The sequence below is a fragment of the Euphorbia lathyris genome, chromosome 8 (genome assembly GCF_963576675.1).
Source record: "Euphorbia lathyris chromosome 8, ddEupLath1.1, whole genome shotgun sequence".
NCBI classification, from domain to species: Eukaryota; Viridiplantae; Streptophyta; class Magnoliopsida; order Malpighiales; family Euphorbiaceae; genus Euphorbia; species Euphorbia lathyris.
This window is the reverse complement of record NC_088917.1, coordinates 40,361,011-40,377,665: the sequence shown is the minus strand read 5'-3', so window position 1 is coordinate 40,377,665 and position 16,655 is coordinate 40,361,011. Positions and strand designations below refer to the sequence as shown.

General features: G+C 34.2%; 1 protein-coding gene across 2 annotated transcripts; it reads right to left on the bottom strand.

Moving 5' to 3' along the window:
• Positions 1 to 2,567: 2,567 nt before the first annotated feature.
• On the bottom strand, positions 2,568 to 5,316 carry LOC136202810 (protein BUNDLE SHEATH DEFECTIVE 2, chloroplastic). 2 transcript variants are annotated; one of them, XM_065993710.1, is made up of 5 exons: positions 5,023 to 5,316; positions 4,172 to 4,302; positions 3,908 to 4,056; positions 3,745 to 3,833; positions 2,568 to 2,731 (listed from the first exon to the last, which is right to left on the bottom strand). In XM_065993710.1, the coding sequence occupies exons 2-4, from the start codon at positions 4,295 to 4,297 to the stop codon at positions 3,782 to 3,784; spliced, it is 327 nt and encodes a 108-aa protein (XP_065849782.1). In that variant the 5' UTR covers positions 4,298 to 4,302; positions 5,023 to 5,316; the 3' UTR covers positions 2,568 to 2,731; positions 3,745 to 3,781. The 2 variants fall into 2 exon arrangements, with proteins under 2 accessions (XP_065849782.1, XP_065849781.1); XM_065993709.1 differs by having other exon boundaries at positions 2,568 to 2,741; positions 5,023 to 5,315.
• Between the last annotated feature and the right edge of the window lie 11,339 nt (positions 5,317 to 16,655).

Genomic DNA, 16,655 nt, shown 5'->3' with positions numbered 1-16,655 from the left:
ACATCTTGTGAAATTGTCACTGTTTTGAAACCTCTGACCTCAGTGACCTCGGGTGGCGGAGAGATTAGGTCAATTTGATGTGCTATGATACTCGCGTAGGATTTCGAGCCCTTACCTAGTCTGATTGGAGCGTCAATAGCCGCCCCAAAATTAGAGATTCCAGCGACCGTCTTGTGAGAAGAATTACAAGGGGAGAGATGAGAGATTTCAGGGAACAAATCTTGAACTGGAGCATCATGTAATCTGATAATTAACTAACGATATACATGCTAGAATGAAATTCACCCATTTATCAGAGAATCCAAACTTGCTGGAATATAGCTCATAGAGCTCCATTTTAATTGATCATAACATTGAATTTAGCAATTATCCTATACAAGACATTGCATAGGGAAATAGAACAAAAATTTATCATATATTTAGACTGCTATTTTTCGGAATAAGAAAAAATTCATATTGTTCAGTTTTACACTCAGGATCCCAGAGGTGAAGAAATCTCTACAAATTTTCACCACATCAATACAAACAAAGTCCATAATAAAAAGAAGGATTCATCTGATCTGGCCCTAGTGCTTTGTCAGGGTGCATACTAAAAGCAGTTATTGCAATCTCCTCATTCGTAATGCAACTCAACAGATTCTCATTATGGCTCGTAGAAATAACCGGCTCAATTCAGCCAGCCACCTCCATCTAGAAAGTATTAGAACCTTAAAAGATTTCCAGTAAGTAATGAACCATAACCTCACCTAACTTCCTCTCTAGTCGTGCAAATTCCCCTTGCTATCTCGAAGTTTTTCAACCTTATTACTTTTTTTTCCTACTCGAAGCACAAAAGTGGAAAACTCAGTGTTAACATCCCTAGCTTGAGCTAATAAGCCTTAGACCGTTGCTTCCAGAAAACCTTTATAATGCTAAAGGTTTCAAAACATTCCTCATGCTTGATTCTGAAATCTTCAAACCTCATAAGGTCCCAATGACTTCTCAATGTTCTCAAAGCACGCGTTATAGACTTCTTAACTTGAACTTTGTATCAGTTCTATTAGTATGGAACACTTTCTCCGCTCCACTGCAAGGACATTCTGTCTATGAAGCACGGAAACTCTTCTTGACATGCATTTCTTCGTTTCCGGTAAATGTGGAAAACTGAAACTCTCCGAAACTTATACGAAACGTTTCCAGGCACGTTTCCGTAATTACCCAAAATATGAAACACGTCTCTCAATTTTTAAACGATTTTCCTACCTATTTTGATGAAAATTCTAGAAATTCAAACTTTCTATTTTGCAATTCATATTCAATCTAAGATTAGGAAAATTGAAACTTCCTATTTGAGAGATAATTCCTTCCTTCTATCCTTTAATTTAAAGAATTTACCCATGATGAGCGCGGAGAGAACTAGCCTAGCGGTCTCTCCGCGGACTACTTAGGGACAAGTGTACCCCGTTGTATCAAGTAATAAATCTGGTTAAGTCCAGGTATCGAATCCACGGGATTTATACCTACAAGTATTAAACTACTTGGTTCTATACGTTATCTAGGCGGTGAATACTTTAGCTTTGGGTTTACTCCCTCAAATTGTACATTTTTACTTCTTATACTGCTCATTACTATTGTTATAACCTACTATTTCTCTTAGAATCAAAACTCATTTGAGTGTCAGAAAGTCCCTTGCTAGTATCCAACAAATCTTTATCTTGTAAGAACATTCGTAGCAGTGTTACACTACATCTTCCAAAAAGACTACCATATCCTTTTATGATATTTTCACAAGCATTATCAAAGGATAATGTCCAAATTTGCCTTATCGTTTTTTAAAAAGTGTAAATTTAACACTAGCGTATGAAATGATATATATTTATCCTTGATATTTCTAAAAAAGATCAAATTTACCTCTATCCAATGAAAAATTTGAATGGACTAGTCTAACAGTTATTAGATTGTCATACCAAACAAGTTTATCGATAAACTAAAATAGTTTTATGCATTTTGATAGATTGTTTGTAATTATGTCAGTAACACAATAAATATTTTAATCGCTTGGACTTTTTTTTATTAATTTATTACGAAGCAAATTTAATCATTGATATTTTAGTAGGTTATTTGTAACTATATTTATATTAGTAACACAATAAATTTTCTAGATAAAGTTGATGTTGGAAGGTCTAATAAAATAGTTAAATAACAGTTTTGTTCAAATCTTCGTTACGTAATGCTTGGAAATGTTAAGGGTAATTTGTACCATTTCAAATGTTAGGAGTAAATATAAATTCGAGAGCATTTATGTATACAAGAGAGTTTGAATTGTACTAGAGAAACTGTAGAATAATACTAGAAAGTTCAGGAAAAAAAAAGGATCTAATTCTATTATAACTCTAACACCAAGTAATTACTATGAAGCCGAATTGTGTTGCCCCCCAAAATTAAGCACAAATCCCGTGTATTCTCAGCCGAGAAAGAGAAGATTTTGAAAAACTCATTATTTTACCCGATCTCTAACTCATAGAATTTCAGTCTGATAAAGCTAAATAAGTGATGAAGACCTTTTGAACAAAATAACAGTATAAGTATTGTCAGGAATTTATGGAATTGTCACCTCTGAAAAATAACTAATGTCCACATCAAATCAAAGCAGCCGAATAACTAACCCTTCAGCATAATTTTCACATATCACCATCAATCACCTTTTTAGTTTTGTACCACAGCAATTCTTCAGAGAGTTTTAAGGATCATGCTTTATTGCTCTTCCAAGTACAAGGGATACAAGTCAATCCAGGGTTAATTTACAGTTACAAGCTCTAACCAATAAGCCCAATTAAGAGAGAGAGAGAGAGAGATGCTCTTGACACCACTTATTTATTGATAGAATTATTCACAAGGAAAGCAAAATTTCTCACATAATCTTTGTATGCCTTCGTAAATCTTATATACATATGAATAAAATGAAGAAACATTACTTAAAAGTTACATGTGGGGGAAAAAAGGAGTTTTGATTTAGACTAGATTAGGAATCTGCGCATGATGAAAACGACTATGAGATAGGTTTCAATGTGCAGATCTAATTCTCGTAACCTATTTTATTTTAAGAAATGAGTTAAAATTATGGAAAACGTTACCAAAAATGTTTGTTACAAGTTTGCAATAGTTTTAGTTTTTAAAACGCTTAAACATACAAGTTTCCATGACATACATACTAGTGGATAAATAAAGAAAATTTGCATATAGGAATCGTAAAGCTTCAGTTCTGAACAGTTCACATTATAAAAGCAGTGTTTGCCTGACCAAATACCAAGATGATTATTATCTTGGTTGTAATCTTGATGACTACTGCTATCCCTAAAGCAATATGAATATGCAAATGGGAGAGTCAATTGTGGGTTATGGTGCCAATTAACTATAATATTGTATTTCAGTTAAAGAGAAATGGTTGGTCGAGGTTCGATTACAATTGGATATGATTCTACTAGTCACTAAACTGATTAAATATTCCTATAGATACTAAAGAAAAATATAAACTAAACTAACTACTTTCTTCCCTTTGGATTTAAAATCGTAACAGATTATAGGTTTTTTCCAACAAATTTTACCAGTCTACCAAACTCATCATATATCATAGACATTAAAAAGTCACACGGACCCTTTTATAGATCAAATTTTGGCCATTACTGTTAATCAAGGTTACCATATTGACCAATTACCAATTAAAACATAGCAAAAACGAAAAGAAGTGAAATAGAAGCAGCTTACCGCTGAAAAGTACATAGAATGCCATGTAATTCAGAATTTAAGAACCATAACTATATCCCTTGCCAAGGCAGTTTAGACAGCGCTGAACCCTGCAATAGAAGGTAGGGAAAAAGTTATTTCAAAAATCAAAGAAACACAAAAATAGAACAACACAACCATTTACCTGTTACCATCACAGGTAGGGCAAAGACAAGGGTTAATAGCAATAGGATCATACAAAGGAGACCACTTGATAGTAGCATTGCCTTGGCACAACTTGCATATATAAAACCCTTTTCCTCTGCAAACCCCACATGGCAAAGCATTCTTTCTCTATACAAAGACAAAAAGACTAAGTATTTAGGACCCTATATGATATCAATAATTTCCGCACAGATAGGAAAAGCATCAAGGGTTTATTTAAAAGAAGGAAGTTGAAAAAGCTTACCATTTTGAGGTCATTTGCATAGCGAAAAGCTCCAATGGCGATGGAAGAAGTGATATTGAGAGCTGCCACTCCACCCAAGCACAAAGCAGTGCCGGTAGCCAGTATGCGTAGTGGTTTGGGAATCATAGTTTCTGTGGGGAGTTTAATCGAATAATATAAGGGCATGGGATAGAGGTCAAGGTAGCCTCTAATACTGCTCTGGACATATACAATTAAGCAACCCAAGCAATAAGGCACAACAGATGCATTCGGTTCGAATGTTGATCACAAGAAACTCTGGTTAGGTTCACAAGCTCTCTGTTTCTGGCATTCCCAATGATTCTATCCTCCAATTCCTTGCAGATTAGAAAGCTTAAATGCTCCCTCTTTTCCCTATCCCATACCTCAATTTCAATCGTTAATTTTATGTTTTCCATAATTGCTGATGTCCTTGCTGTTTCAATTATTGAGGGTTTATGTCCAGTTGTTTTAGGTTCTAGTTTTAAATGTTAATTGTGATCATTAGATGAGATAAAGAGGTAATTAAGCACGGTAATCAAACATAGTAATACTTGAATTTGCTACTTTTCCCTTGATTTTGCAAGTGCTGTATCCCTTCGGACACTTGCAGATCAGTAAGCTTAAATACTCCCTCCTCTCCCAAGTTTAGATTGATGATGAATTGAGTTGTTGTCTTAAATTATTAACAAAAAAAATTCAATTCTAAAATAAAGAACAGGCTGAATATAGTTCAAAGACACAGCAAAGCCAAGCACAAGCACAAGCACGCAGTACACAAAAAATTCAAGCAAAACAAGATGAATTTAATGATAAAATCAAAGAAAAAAACTGAGCATAATAGGCGAGGATACCTGAAAGAGAGCGGACTGTGGTGGCAGGCGAACAACGAGAAGGAGTTTGAAGCTTCAATGCGAGGCGAGTATAGAGTTTGGAAGAATAACTCGCAAGCTTCAAATCAATTGATACGAGATGATTGGGAAAATTGGGGAATTTAGGTCTGATGGTCTCAATTGCGTTTGGGAATTGGGGAAGTGATAGCAGATAAAATAATAGAAGGAAAGAAGAAACTGAAATTGAGAGAGAGAAAAGAGCTGCTTATATTCATTGATGGTTTGTGCAAAACACAGATGAACACTACCTGGGTGTGTGTTAGAAGGGATAGAGGTGGTGGGATAGGGATAAAAAAACACGACATAAATTATCGCGTGTTTGTTTGGGAGATACAAGAGTGAGACGGATGACTCTCAAATTCTATACCCGGAAGGGGTTGGTATAAGGAGGTGGGATAAGCTCATGCGATTTTAATAGGATGAAAAAGTCCATCTTATCCCTCAAATTAATGTTATGTAGTTTAAATAGGGTTAAAATAGTAAAATGTATTATTTTATCCCTATCCCTATCCCACGTACCAAATATTGAATAATAATTCTCGATTATTATATTTTTACCCTTATCCCAACCACTTATCCTTATCCATATCCCAACTTTTATCCTTATCCCTATCCCTATAGAATACCAAACGCCCCGTACTAGTTTTTGAATCCGTGGATTCATACATATTGAGCATATAAATATTAAAATAAATTATAAAACAACTTGATAACTCTATAATTCTTGTAGTTTTAATAATTCTAGAACATCAATAATGATGATGCATTCATATTAACTCTTAAATGATTTGATTTTCTACTAAGAAATGATTTGATTTTACAATCAATCCATGTATCATGTAGATGATTGATTTGGATTTGATTTTAAACCAACATCTACTGAATGTATTCATAGTTGATATTTTCATGTTCTTTAAGATAAGTTTAATGCTAATGTTACAAACTCATGTTTAATAGTTATTTTCTTGCTTTTTGAAATAAGTTTATTTTTCCAAACACTTATCTCATATTTATTTAAATTATGTTATATCTCCTTAGCTCAGCTATGTAATCCTGGATTTGTTCTTACACACTCTTACATTTTTATTGAAATTATAAGATGGATTTAAATCTCGCTCATTCTCATCAATATTTACCAATATTTTAAAGTGGTGGCTATGATTGTATTTGTTAAACATGTTTTTATTTAAACAAACCATATATACTGTTATTATGGATTTGGATAGGTTGGAATTTCATGAAATCAAATACCATGAATCCATATTGTAACTCAATTATTACTTGCAAATCTTTTAACCGGAAAACATTGCCAATACCAATTAACAAAGTGACATTAGGTCTGATATCTACCATGATGTTGGGATGGTAAGCAGATATCATTCCAACTCAGGTCAAGCTCATTGGTTTGCTATAAAGAGGATACTCAGATGTAGACTGGGAATGAAATATGGATGAAAGAAAATCCACTTCCGTCTATATGTTTTTACTCGGAAATGATGCAATTTCCTAGCGTAGCAAGAAATGGATATGTATAACCTTATCTACCATGGAAGCTGAGTATGTGTCTTACTCATCCGTAGCCCAAGAGGTCATTTGGTAGAATATATTTATGGATCACCTAAACATTGTTACTACAAGCTCTCAAGTAATCAGCAGTGATAGTCAAAATGCTATTGCTTTTTCTAAGGATCAAAGATTTCATAATAAAGCAAATGGTGTTGAGATTAAGTATCATTTTGTTAAAGATTTAATTGCGTGAAAAGAAGTGTGTATGAAATATGTTTTGATTCATGACATAGTTGCTGACCCTCTAACGAAACTTGTCAAGATAGATGTTTTTGTAAAACGTATTAGGTCCTAGGGATTACTTAGGATCTAAACATATTTCTACTACATGTAACTTTTGTGATATGTGTTTCAAATTCAATAAAGTGTCTTTCTGAATCACCTATAATACACGTATATGTAAATATTGTATGTTAATGTTTGCAATTAAGCATGTCGAAAACAGTAGCAGCTCACTCATATGAGCGCTTACCCTCATTCTGTTAATTATGGTGACAAAGGTAAGGATGAGGTGAATTTTTTAGTAAACGAGAACTTGCTCAATAATTGACGTCGTCTTGTAGTAATAATAAATCTAGATTTATTCGCATGCATGATAAAAGTATACATATGAGTGGATAATATATGTATACAAAAGATTATTTATAATCTCAAATTTCAATTAGAGTTGCTTGAATGGAATCTTCTGTCTAAGATAGCCGAAGATAGTCCTATAATGAGATAGACTAAAGTTAGATGGTATGGTATTGGAGTTTAGTGTCCTATAGACAATTGTTCTAGGATACAAACTTAATGTAAATGAATTGTTCTTTATATCATTTGTTTTAATGAGATATATGTTTTATAACTATATAAAGGCAATCCCTTTTAAGCACTAAATAAAGTCTAATAAAAGGAAATCTGTAAGTTTATTTAAAGTGATTACAAGCATGAAGTGAGACAAAACTTTATAATAAACTAATCAACTTAAAACCACCCCAAGTCAAGTGATATGTTTAGGATTGATATATCACTTTTGAGACTTGTATGTAACAATGTCTTCTGTCCGACAGAAAGCTGATCTCACAAGCTTCATATATACAGATATCTGGACAGTTACATAGATCCGATGAAAAGTTGTTTATTAGGATTGGGGATCCGATTTGAGATAACAGGATGGGTAGATTCATCCTTGTCACATGTTCATCTCATTGGTATTAATAGGTATAACTAATCCTCAGACTCAAAGGAATATTAATTGGTATTCTGGATTACGGAATGTGACGCTTTGACTCTGGTGTAACACGATCCTTAACAGAGATGACTCTGGGGTGTGAACAGTAGACGTTGGGTATCACAGGAAGTGATTGCGGGATCGTTATATATTGGATTGAGCATTTATCACTCCCGATAAATGGAAGATACATCCAAGGATCGCTTGTGGAAGACTCGACTCTAAATCCTTGCAAGGTGATAGCTTAAGACTTGAAATACAGATTTCACTTAACCTATCTATTTGAGTTGACTCGGCCTGTACAAGTAAAACGAACGTCTCGCTATATGTGACTTGACATCACCCATAGTCATAAGATTCAGTTCAAGGATGTAGTTGATAAATGATCGAATTATACTGTAACTAATACGGAAAGGTTAACGACAGAATCAACCTGTCTTCTTATAGCTCTGGGGGAATGATTACGGACTTGCTAATCACATACTATGTACATCATTCCGTTATGCAAAGATTAAATATAATTCTTTGAAAATTAATTTAATAACGTTGCATACGGCTAGAAGTAATAAGAACCTAATGGGTCACACATAAGACTTGGAACCTAAAAGAGAGATAGATGTTAATTAATTGATGGAAGCCCAATTGAGCCCAATAAGGCCAATGGACCAAGGGGGGGTCGAAATTCATGTAATAGAATACATGAATAATTAATTTGATTTTGTTAATTCTAATTAGATTAGGATTATGAATTAAATTAATTAAGAGATAAATAAGTTAGGAGTTTTAATTAGATTATAATACTCCTATTATTATCCAATAAGGTTATTATTATTATCCTTAATATATTAGATATATAATGAGATAATAATTAGGAATTCTATTCCGAATTGAATTCCTATTCAGTAACCTAATTCTATCTAACTAGGGATTAGATACAAGAGATTATAAATACCCCACCCTATGGGATTTTCGAAATCCTAGAGCTAATCCCCTATTGAGTTTTTTGAAATCCATATAGTGTAAGAGAGAGAAAATTTCGACACCCCTAGTTCGAAGACGAGATTTTCTACGGCTTCCTTCCGATCAATTGATTTCATCTATTTCTTTTATCCTTGATCTTGTGTTGATTAGTTAGAGGCAATCTACTTTGGTTGCTATTCAACGGTTGATTCTAAATTAATCTTCCCGTGTTTTATTTCGTGTTTGGGAACTCGGAGAAGAGTTGTGGGCACTTCATTAACAACGGTAGATTGATCATCAAAAGGTAATTCTTCTTATCCCTCTTTATATAAAATAACGATTAACGGATCCTATGGTTTATGGAAATAGGTTAAAATTTTTTATATTTCCGCTGCTATACCTTAGCCTAATTTCCAACATATGGCACATCGAAACGGAAACCTTCGTATGGTGTTGTCTTGATCATAGACATGCGCTTTCTTCAGATGGAAGGATTAAAACACCACAGCACATGTTTTTCATACCATGTGTAGTTTGTGACCTAGAGATAGAAAAAAGGAAAATCTCACTTTTTTCTAGCGTGAGACTATCTATGTGAAAAACAAGTTTGTTCTCGAAACTCTATCCTTGATACCATTAACTAGTTCAAGAAGTGTAATTCATTTTGGCTACTTTTGAAGGATGCCATCAAGAGCTAAGTACTAATTCAACTCGGACAGAGGCCAACTGGGCAAGTAAAATGAACTATTATGGAAGGAATGTAGTAAGACAGAAAGACTTTATCAAGTTCACATCTAGTAGTCCTATATTTCGCAAATCCGGATAGTTGTGCATATGTGTATGCTTGTGAATATAGATGAACTATTTAGATAATGACAATTATAGTGGATGTGATATAAAGTTTAGGATAAAGCATACCATTTCTTAATTACACACGTAATTCGAGAGGTTGTATATCTCCAACGAGTATACAATTTTGAGTTCTCGATTATATGTCGGTCGCACAAACTATTTGCGAGTATGAACAAGACAACGTGATGGAATATGTTTCCATTACGTACAAGTGGGAGATGTAGGGATAAATGGAGTAAAGGGGCTTTGGCCCATTTACTGATCCATTTATAGCCCGATCATAACTTAGTCTGATTAGGATTAGGGTTAGGGTTTAAACTAGCTATAAATAGATAGTTAGGGAGGCTATAAACCTAACACACAAGTTAAGAGAGCATAATGGAAAAAAGACTCTCTCTCTCTCTCTCTCTCTCTCTCTCTTTCTCTCTCTCTTATGTGCCCCCCTCTCTCCTTTGTCTTTGAGTTTCATTCGTAGTTCATGAACTAAGGGTGATTACTCCTTTGGTATGGTAACCTCCTAGATCGGTGATACAGAGTCAAAGTTAATTACTTCTGCTGCTATTCAACGGATCTGCACTATAAGATGTACTCCTAAATCTGTTAATTTATTTATTAATTAGATCCGAGTTCATTACCCGTCTCTTAGAGGTTGGAGAAATTCATTAGGCTTCTCCATTGAAGCCTTCAATAAATATATCGCCAACAAAAAAAATCACACATCTATACAACTCAAATAAGTTCGAAAATCATCATTATACCCATTAACATTAACCCTAACCAAACATAACACATTCACATGCAAAACCCTATAATATATCTGAAATAAACAATGCAAAAACCAAAAGAGATGGAGGAGACTTACTTTTGACTTGGTTTTATCCTGATGTTGCTTCTTTCGAGATTTTGCCATCTTCGTCATTCGTTTTCTGTCTTTGCATTTCGCTAATGTGAAATAGGAATGAGTTCGAAAGGGGTTTGGATAGAAATGAGGGTGTTATAGGTATTCTGAAAGTCGAACAGTCTAGCTTGGTAATATATATCTAAATGGGTCTATAAATATAAATGGATCACGTTATTGGGCCAGTTTTGTAAATTTACCCCTTGAAGAAGCAACACAATCAACACTAAACAGAACTCGTGGGGGAGGATCCCTCGAGCGTCCAACATCCCACACGCCGTTATTTAAATTTTATATCAAATCTTCCAAACACCAATTATGTCTAAAATGTTTATTTTATTACTAACGAAGTTACAAAAAAAAACCTTCCAAAACAATTAAATCTTCCACGTATAAGTTAATCACAAAAAAAAAATGCTTAAAATATTAACATTACAAGATGCGTGAAACATCTCCAAAGCATCAACAAACTTCTTTGAAAGGTAGGATGTGGTTTATGAAATGATGACCAAACAAGTACGCTCAAATTTTATGTTAAGAATGGGTAAAATTTATCTTCCTTAGAAATGTTAGGGATAAAATTTTACAATTTTGTATATTAGGGGTAACTATGTACTTTCACAAAAATGATAGGAGAAAATTTAAACCTTATTCAAAAAAAATTATGCTCCTTGCAAATCAAAAAATATAATGTCTCTATTTTTATGTACCCTTAATGTTTCCCACTTAATTTCTGATACGTGATATAATTACCATACTTTTTTAATAAAGTTAATTAAAATTAATAGAATTAAAGTATGTCGCCTATCAGAAATTTAAGGGTTAAGGTGTAAAAATACTCCTAACGTTTTGAATCAGAAATAATTTTACCACTAACGTCGAAAATGGTTCAATTTTACCCCTAACGTTGGTAGCCAAGAGCAATTTTACCCCTAACGTTGATAATTTGGGTCAATTGTACCTCTATTATAAAACACAAATATTTTTGTTCATTATTCTGCACCAATTGCATATCAATACGTTCTAAAAAAAGAATTTCATGTTTTTTATAATTTAATAATAGAATTGGAGATTAATATTTATAAATTCGGTGAATTTTTTTAATTTTTTTGTCCAATTCGTACAAAAAACAGTACATATTTTTTTTTCACATCCCAACATATGTTTATGATTTGCTACTGATAAAATGATGCATGTGTGAAGTGTGGATGACAAGATTCATGTTCGAGAAGACAGTCTGATGAATTATTTCTCAAATTGACACAATTTATAAACGTTAGGCGTAAAATTGTTGTTGGCTTTTAACGTTAGAGGTAAAATTGTATCATTTTAGATGTTAGGAATAAAATTACTCTTGACCTAAAACGTTAAGTGTATTTTTACACCTTAGTACGAAATTTAAAGAAAAACAAATAAGAGAAAAGAAAATCACAGCAACAAATCTCCACATAAAGAGAGATGTGATTTGAGAAGAAGACCACCAACATTCTTTCTACCGATTTTCTTGGCTTGCAACCAATTCTAACTTGGAATTTCTATTATTCAACTCTAAGACTTTGATTGGATAAGAGGTTTTGAAGGGTAATTAAAGGGAGGGTAAAGAAGTGTAGGGGAGGGAAGGAGGGGAAGAGAGAGTATTACCCTTACCCTTATTTGGAAGAAAGGGAAAGGTTCCTCAAAACCCTTCCAAACCCACCGATTTGATGGGTTAAAAATCTATTAAAAACTTATTTGATTTTGAACCCTTCAAAACCCTCCATTAACCCTTCAAAACCCTTATTCTCATATTTTTTAATCTTCCAAACAAGGGTTTCCACTAACCCTTCCCTACCCTCCCTTTAATTACCCTTCAAAACCTCTAATCTAATCAAAGCCAAGGAAATTTTAGTCAAAGGACAATTATTCAATGTTTATTTAGCTAACTGCTGACCAAAACGATAACAATAATTTTGGAGATTTCATTTTTATATGGGTCTAATCTTGACTACTAAATTGTCTTAGAGAACATGAGATTGGTGATGAATTGCATCTACTAATCTAATTTAAAATGAAATTGAACTTGAAGAAAGTCAGCCCAAATTAAATAATATAAAATTAGATTGAATTCATTGAACCCAAAATCATTTTTTTAGTTATCACAAACATAATTTAATTATGGTCTTGATAATGTTTTCATAATTGAAAGCTAGGTACCATACAATATTTGTCTAATTGATAGTATCATACATCTAAAGTCTTTTACTTTTTTCAATAATAATAATAATAAATCTTTAACTTGCATGACTCCAATTATGGACTTGGTAATTATATACAAATTGGTAATTATATACAAATGGGTAACTGTGTATTTCAATTTGTGATTGAGAGTCTCAATGTGTTCCGAATCTTTCCGCGTCAATATGTAAATAGAACCAAAGGTTAGAGATGGATCAGAGTCCTGCAAACCCACTCTTATGCCTAAGTTAGTAGGTGCTTTGGAAGAGCTGAAGAGTAAGGACTAATTGTGAGATAGTAGTGTTAACGTACAACTAAGTGTGACCATACCCGTCTATTTATAAAGCTAGGGTTGAACCCTTCTTCTTCTAGGAATTCTTTTTGAGTTAGGATTCCTTCTCCTATTTGGCGTCTGACTTTAGGAGAAGTCCTCTGTAATACGGAGTATCTAACCTAGCCACATAAGAGTTTCCCTCAAAGGAGAAGTGTTCTATAGAAGCTTCTTGGTTGATCCGAAGGTCCAGATTATGACACGGGGCAGTTGATTTGAGGGCTCCTATAATTCCACGTGTCTGATTCATTATACGATATCATATGTTCCCCCACCCTCTCTTATGAACCCTTGCAAGTTTCAGATAAGAGGGAGAAATGAAGCAGCTATTTTTGCCTTCGGTTGTCCCATGCCTTCGATCTCATGCTTTCATCTATAATCTTCTTTATTGACACGTGTCGCTTCAGTTTCCCCAGAAATCGTTGTTGTTTGGCACGCGTTGTCCAAGTGGACTGTTTTAACTGGCTTTTTCTTGCACCTACCAAGGATTCTAAAATGTTGGTGAAATTTAATGATTGCAATCATTAATTAGGCTGACTTTTGGTATTTCTTGTAGTTTCTTATTCTTCTTCCATTATAAAGGTGTTGTCACTGCCTGTATTTTGTTCTTGCTGTTTTTACCTCCTAAGAGTTGTTTAATCCGCATTTTCAACCTTTTGTCTACCCTAAATTTTCCAGTAAGTTCCTTTTTCCCGTTTTCTTTCTGCTTAATTTTCTATTTGCTTACAATGGATCGTAAGAAGCCACAACCTGAAGAGGGTGCTGATTATGGAGATGCAAAAAAAAGGGTCATTATTCTCAAATTCTGAAATTACGAGTAGTTGTCTACCATGGACGACCTTTCATTGACGAAACTAGTTTTCAACTACCTTGAGTTTGTGCATCTAGGCTTCGCCACATCTAACTTTGACCAGGTAATAACCAAGGCTCTAGAAGGATACCTAGGTTTCTACAAGATATTTCTAGAGAATGGAGTTCATCTTCCCTTTTTCTCAGGCATCGTTAACATACTGAATGAGATCGATATTTATCCCTCGCAGGTTTCCCCAAATGGTTGGATAGATTTGCTGGGAATGGCAAAAATATCTAGGACTTGAACATCGAGCTGACTGGGTCTTTATTTCGCCATATATGGAATCTTGCAATGAGGTTGAACGATCATTCTCTATGGATATCAAAAGAAATCATCATCAACTTTCAGGAGCTCTAATCATCCTCCTCATCATCATTATTATCATCAAACAGCAGGAGTTCTAGTCTTCCTCCTTATCATCATCCCTAGAATTTGAGAAACAAACAATTGTGGTCAAATTGGACGTGTTTCCACTATCCTGGAACTTCAACCTACGATTTTGAACCTGGACCACCTCCAGATCATCTTATATCTCTAGTATAACTTTTTGGGACTTTCCGAAAAACCCTGAAAACAATTTATAATGAGGTCCATCCGGACACGGGTCGTTGATTAAAAATCAAGGTCCACACAACGAGGTCCATCTAGACACGGATCGTTGATAACAACATTGAAGTTTGAGCAAAGATCGAGGTCCTTTTAGACATGAATCATTGATATATGTTGAAACACAATTTCCATGAGTTTTTTATTATGAAAAAAATAATTAATAACGAAATTAGATCCCCAAAATATTGAATTTAAGAATTAAAAGTTTGAGTTATGCTAACAAGTTTTTTGAATGTTGATTATAACTTAAACATTAAATTAAACACAAAGCAAAAAGGCCTTAGAAAGATAAAGGCCCATGCATTATTTTTGGATGAGAATCGGAAAGCCCAGAAGCGAAATACAGAACAAAGGAGGTGTTGATATTAAGTCAAATCACGACGTTCTCAAAATTGCAAAAAGGACAAGCTACATAAGCCGTGTCCCCCAACGTCTCCCTTTTGTTACGAAAAATGAAAAGGTTGCAGACTGCAAGTTTGCCATACTAAAAGTCAAAAGAACGTGCGACTCAAGAGACATAAGCCATGCTTTGACAATGGTAACCTTTTGGAATACTGGCACAGAAGTCAGAAGCTGATGGTGACAAAAGTCGTCCCCCCCCCAAATGGCTAGTTTGAAAGTCAAACGGATCTTCCCTAAAGCTTCTACTATAAATACTAATGCCAAGCTTATTTCACAACTGGCGAATTATCAAACGTTGAAAATAGATAAAGCTTGCAAGTGAAACTAGAGCAATATTTATGATACACATTCATCAACTGTGTTCTATATTAGAAACCATTTTCCATTTGTAAATCATAAGCTCTATTGTTTGCTTCAGTTAAAGGAAAATAACTAGAGATATATATAGCTGAGTGTGAGTGTAAAGGAAGGTACTTTACGGAAGCTCTATCTATTGTATAAAGGTTTGTGCTCTACCCGTTAAAGAGTGATTTAGTGGATTAAAGCTCAGAAGAAGGTATTTTGAGGACTGGACATGAGCGAGAGACCGAACCATTATAAATCCGCTGAGTAATGTATTTCTTAACTCTGCCTTTATCACCTCTGATTGTATTGCTTGTTCTAACTTATTTATCTCACATATAAGCTCTGACAATTAAGCGCACACTAAATTATTAATTTTGAAAAGTCAGAATCTCTACTAAATGAGCTATTCTTTGAGTGCATTCATCAGAAGTGGAATCAAGCTCAGTAGACTGATTAAGTCAGCAAACTGAACTTGCCTCTAACTCCGAAGCTTGCCTTTATGCTAAGCCATTTGAACGCCAAGTGAGAAATTTCATAAAAGGTTAAAATTAACAAACAGTTCCATTCACCCCCCTATATTGGAACTAATCTAACCTCACAAGGGGCCAACAAGTGGTATCAAAGCCTAAACTCTATCCCTAAAGATAAAACTATCTTGAGCTCAAGATCCCTAATGGCTGCCAATAGCACACGTTTCCTCCCTGGTAATGAGACCACCCAAATCCTCCCGGGGGGTCTATCCATTACTAGACCCCCACTATTATTTAGATCCAATTACACATTCTGGAAAAACAGAATGAAGAATTTTATCCAAGCTTAGAGCATGAGCATGTTGGGGATTAATCATCGAGAATTAACGAAGCACAGCGGGATGCTACCGTTAAAATTTTTCTATAATCTAGTTAGAACCGTGTTAGACTACCATAAATTGAACCTCAAAACAATTCTAAAACTGAGATATGGAACTTACGGGTTTAGTCTCTTCTAGAGATGACTGAAGAATTCTACAAGTCGCAAGAATCTCCAAAGAGCTCGTGCACCAACCATATAGGAACCGAACAGATGCTAGCCAAAATCAAGGAATGGAAAATGAAGAACAATAACACTGTATATAGGGGGTTGGCCGAAATATGTCTGGGAGGCTGGGGTTTTAATTCTTTTAACCTCGTCCTTAAATACATTTCCTGGTTAGGTTTATGTTAAGTGTAGTTAATTTCTAATTAGTCTCTTAGTGATCCCTAATCATATATATAACCATACAGATTATATTTAATTCAAATAGGTCTAATTCAATTAACCCACAATTATTAGTAAGGCCATAAAGAATTAAATTGTACTAGGTCTAATTAAA

Excerpts from the sequence above, each read along its gene's own strand:
- LOC136202810 (XM_065993710.1), bottom strand. The coding sequence starts at position 4,297 with ATGATTCCCAAACCACTACGCATACTGGCTACCGGCACTGCTTTGTGC. Across the intron at positions 4,057-4,171 it reads ATGCAAATGACCTCAAAATG|AGAAAGAATGCTTTGCCATG; the intron begins GTAAGCTTTTTC and ends GTCTTTGTATAG. Across the intron at positions 3,834-3,907 it reads CCTACCTGTGATGGTAACAG|GGTTCAGCGCTGTCTAAACT; the intron begins GTAAATGGTTGT and ends CTTCTATTGCAG.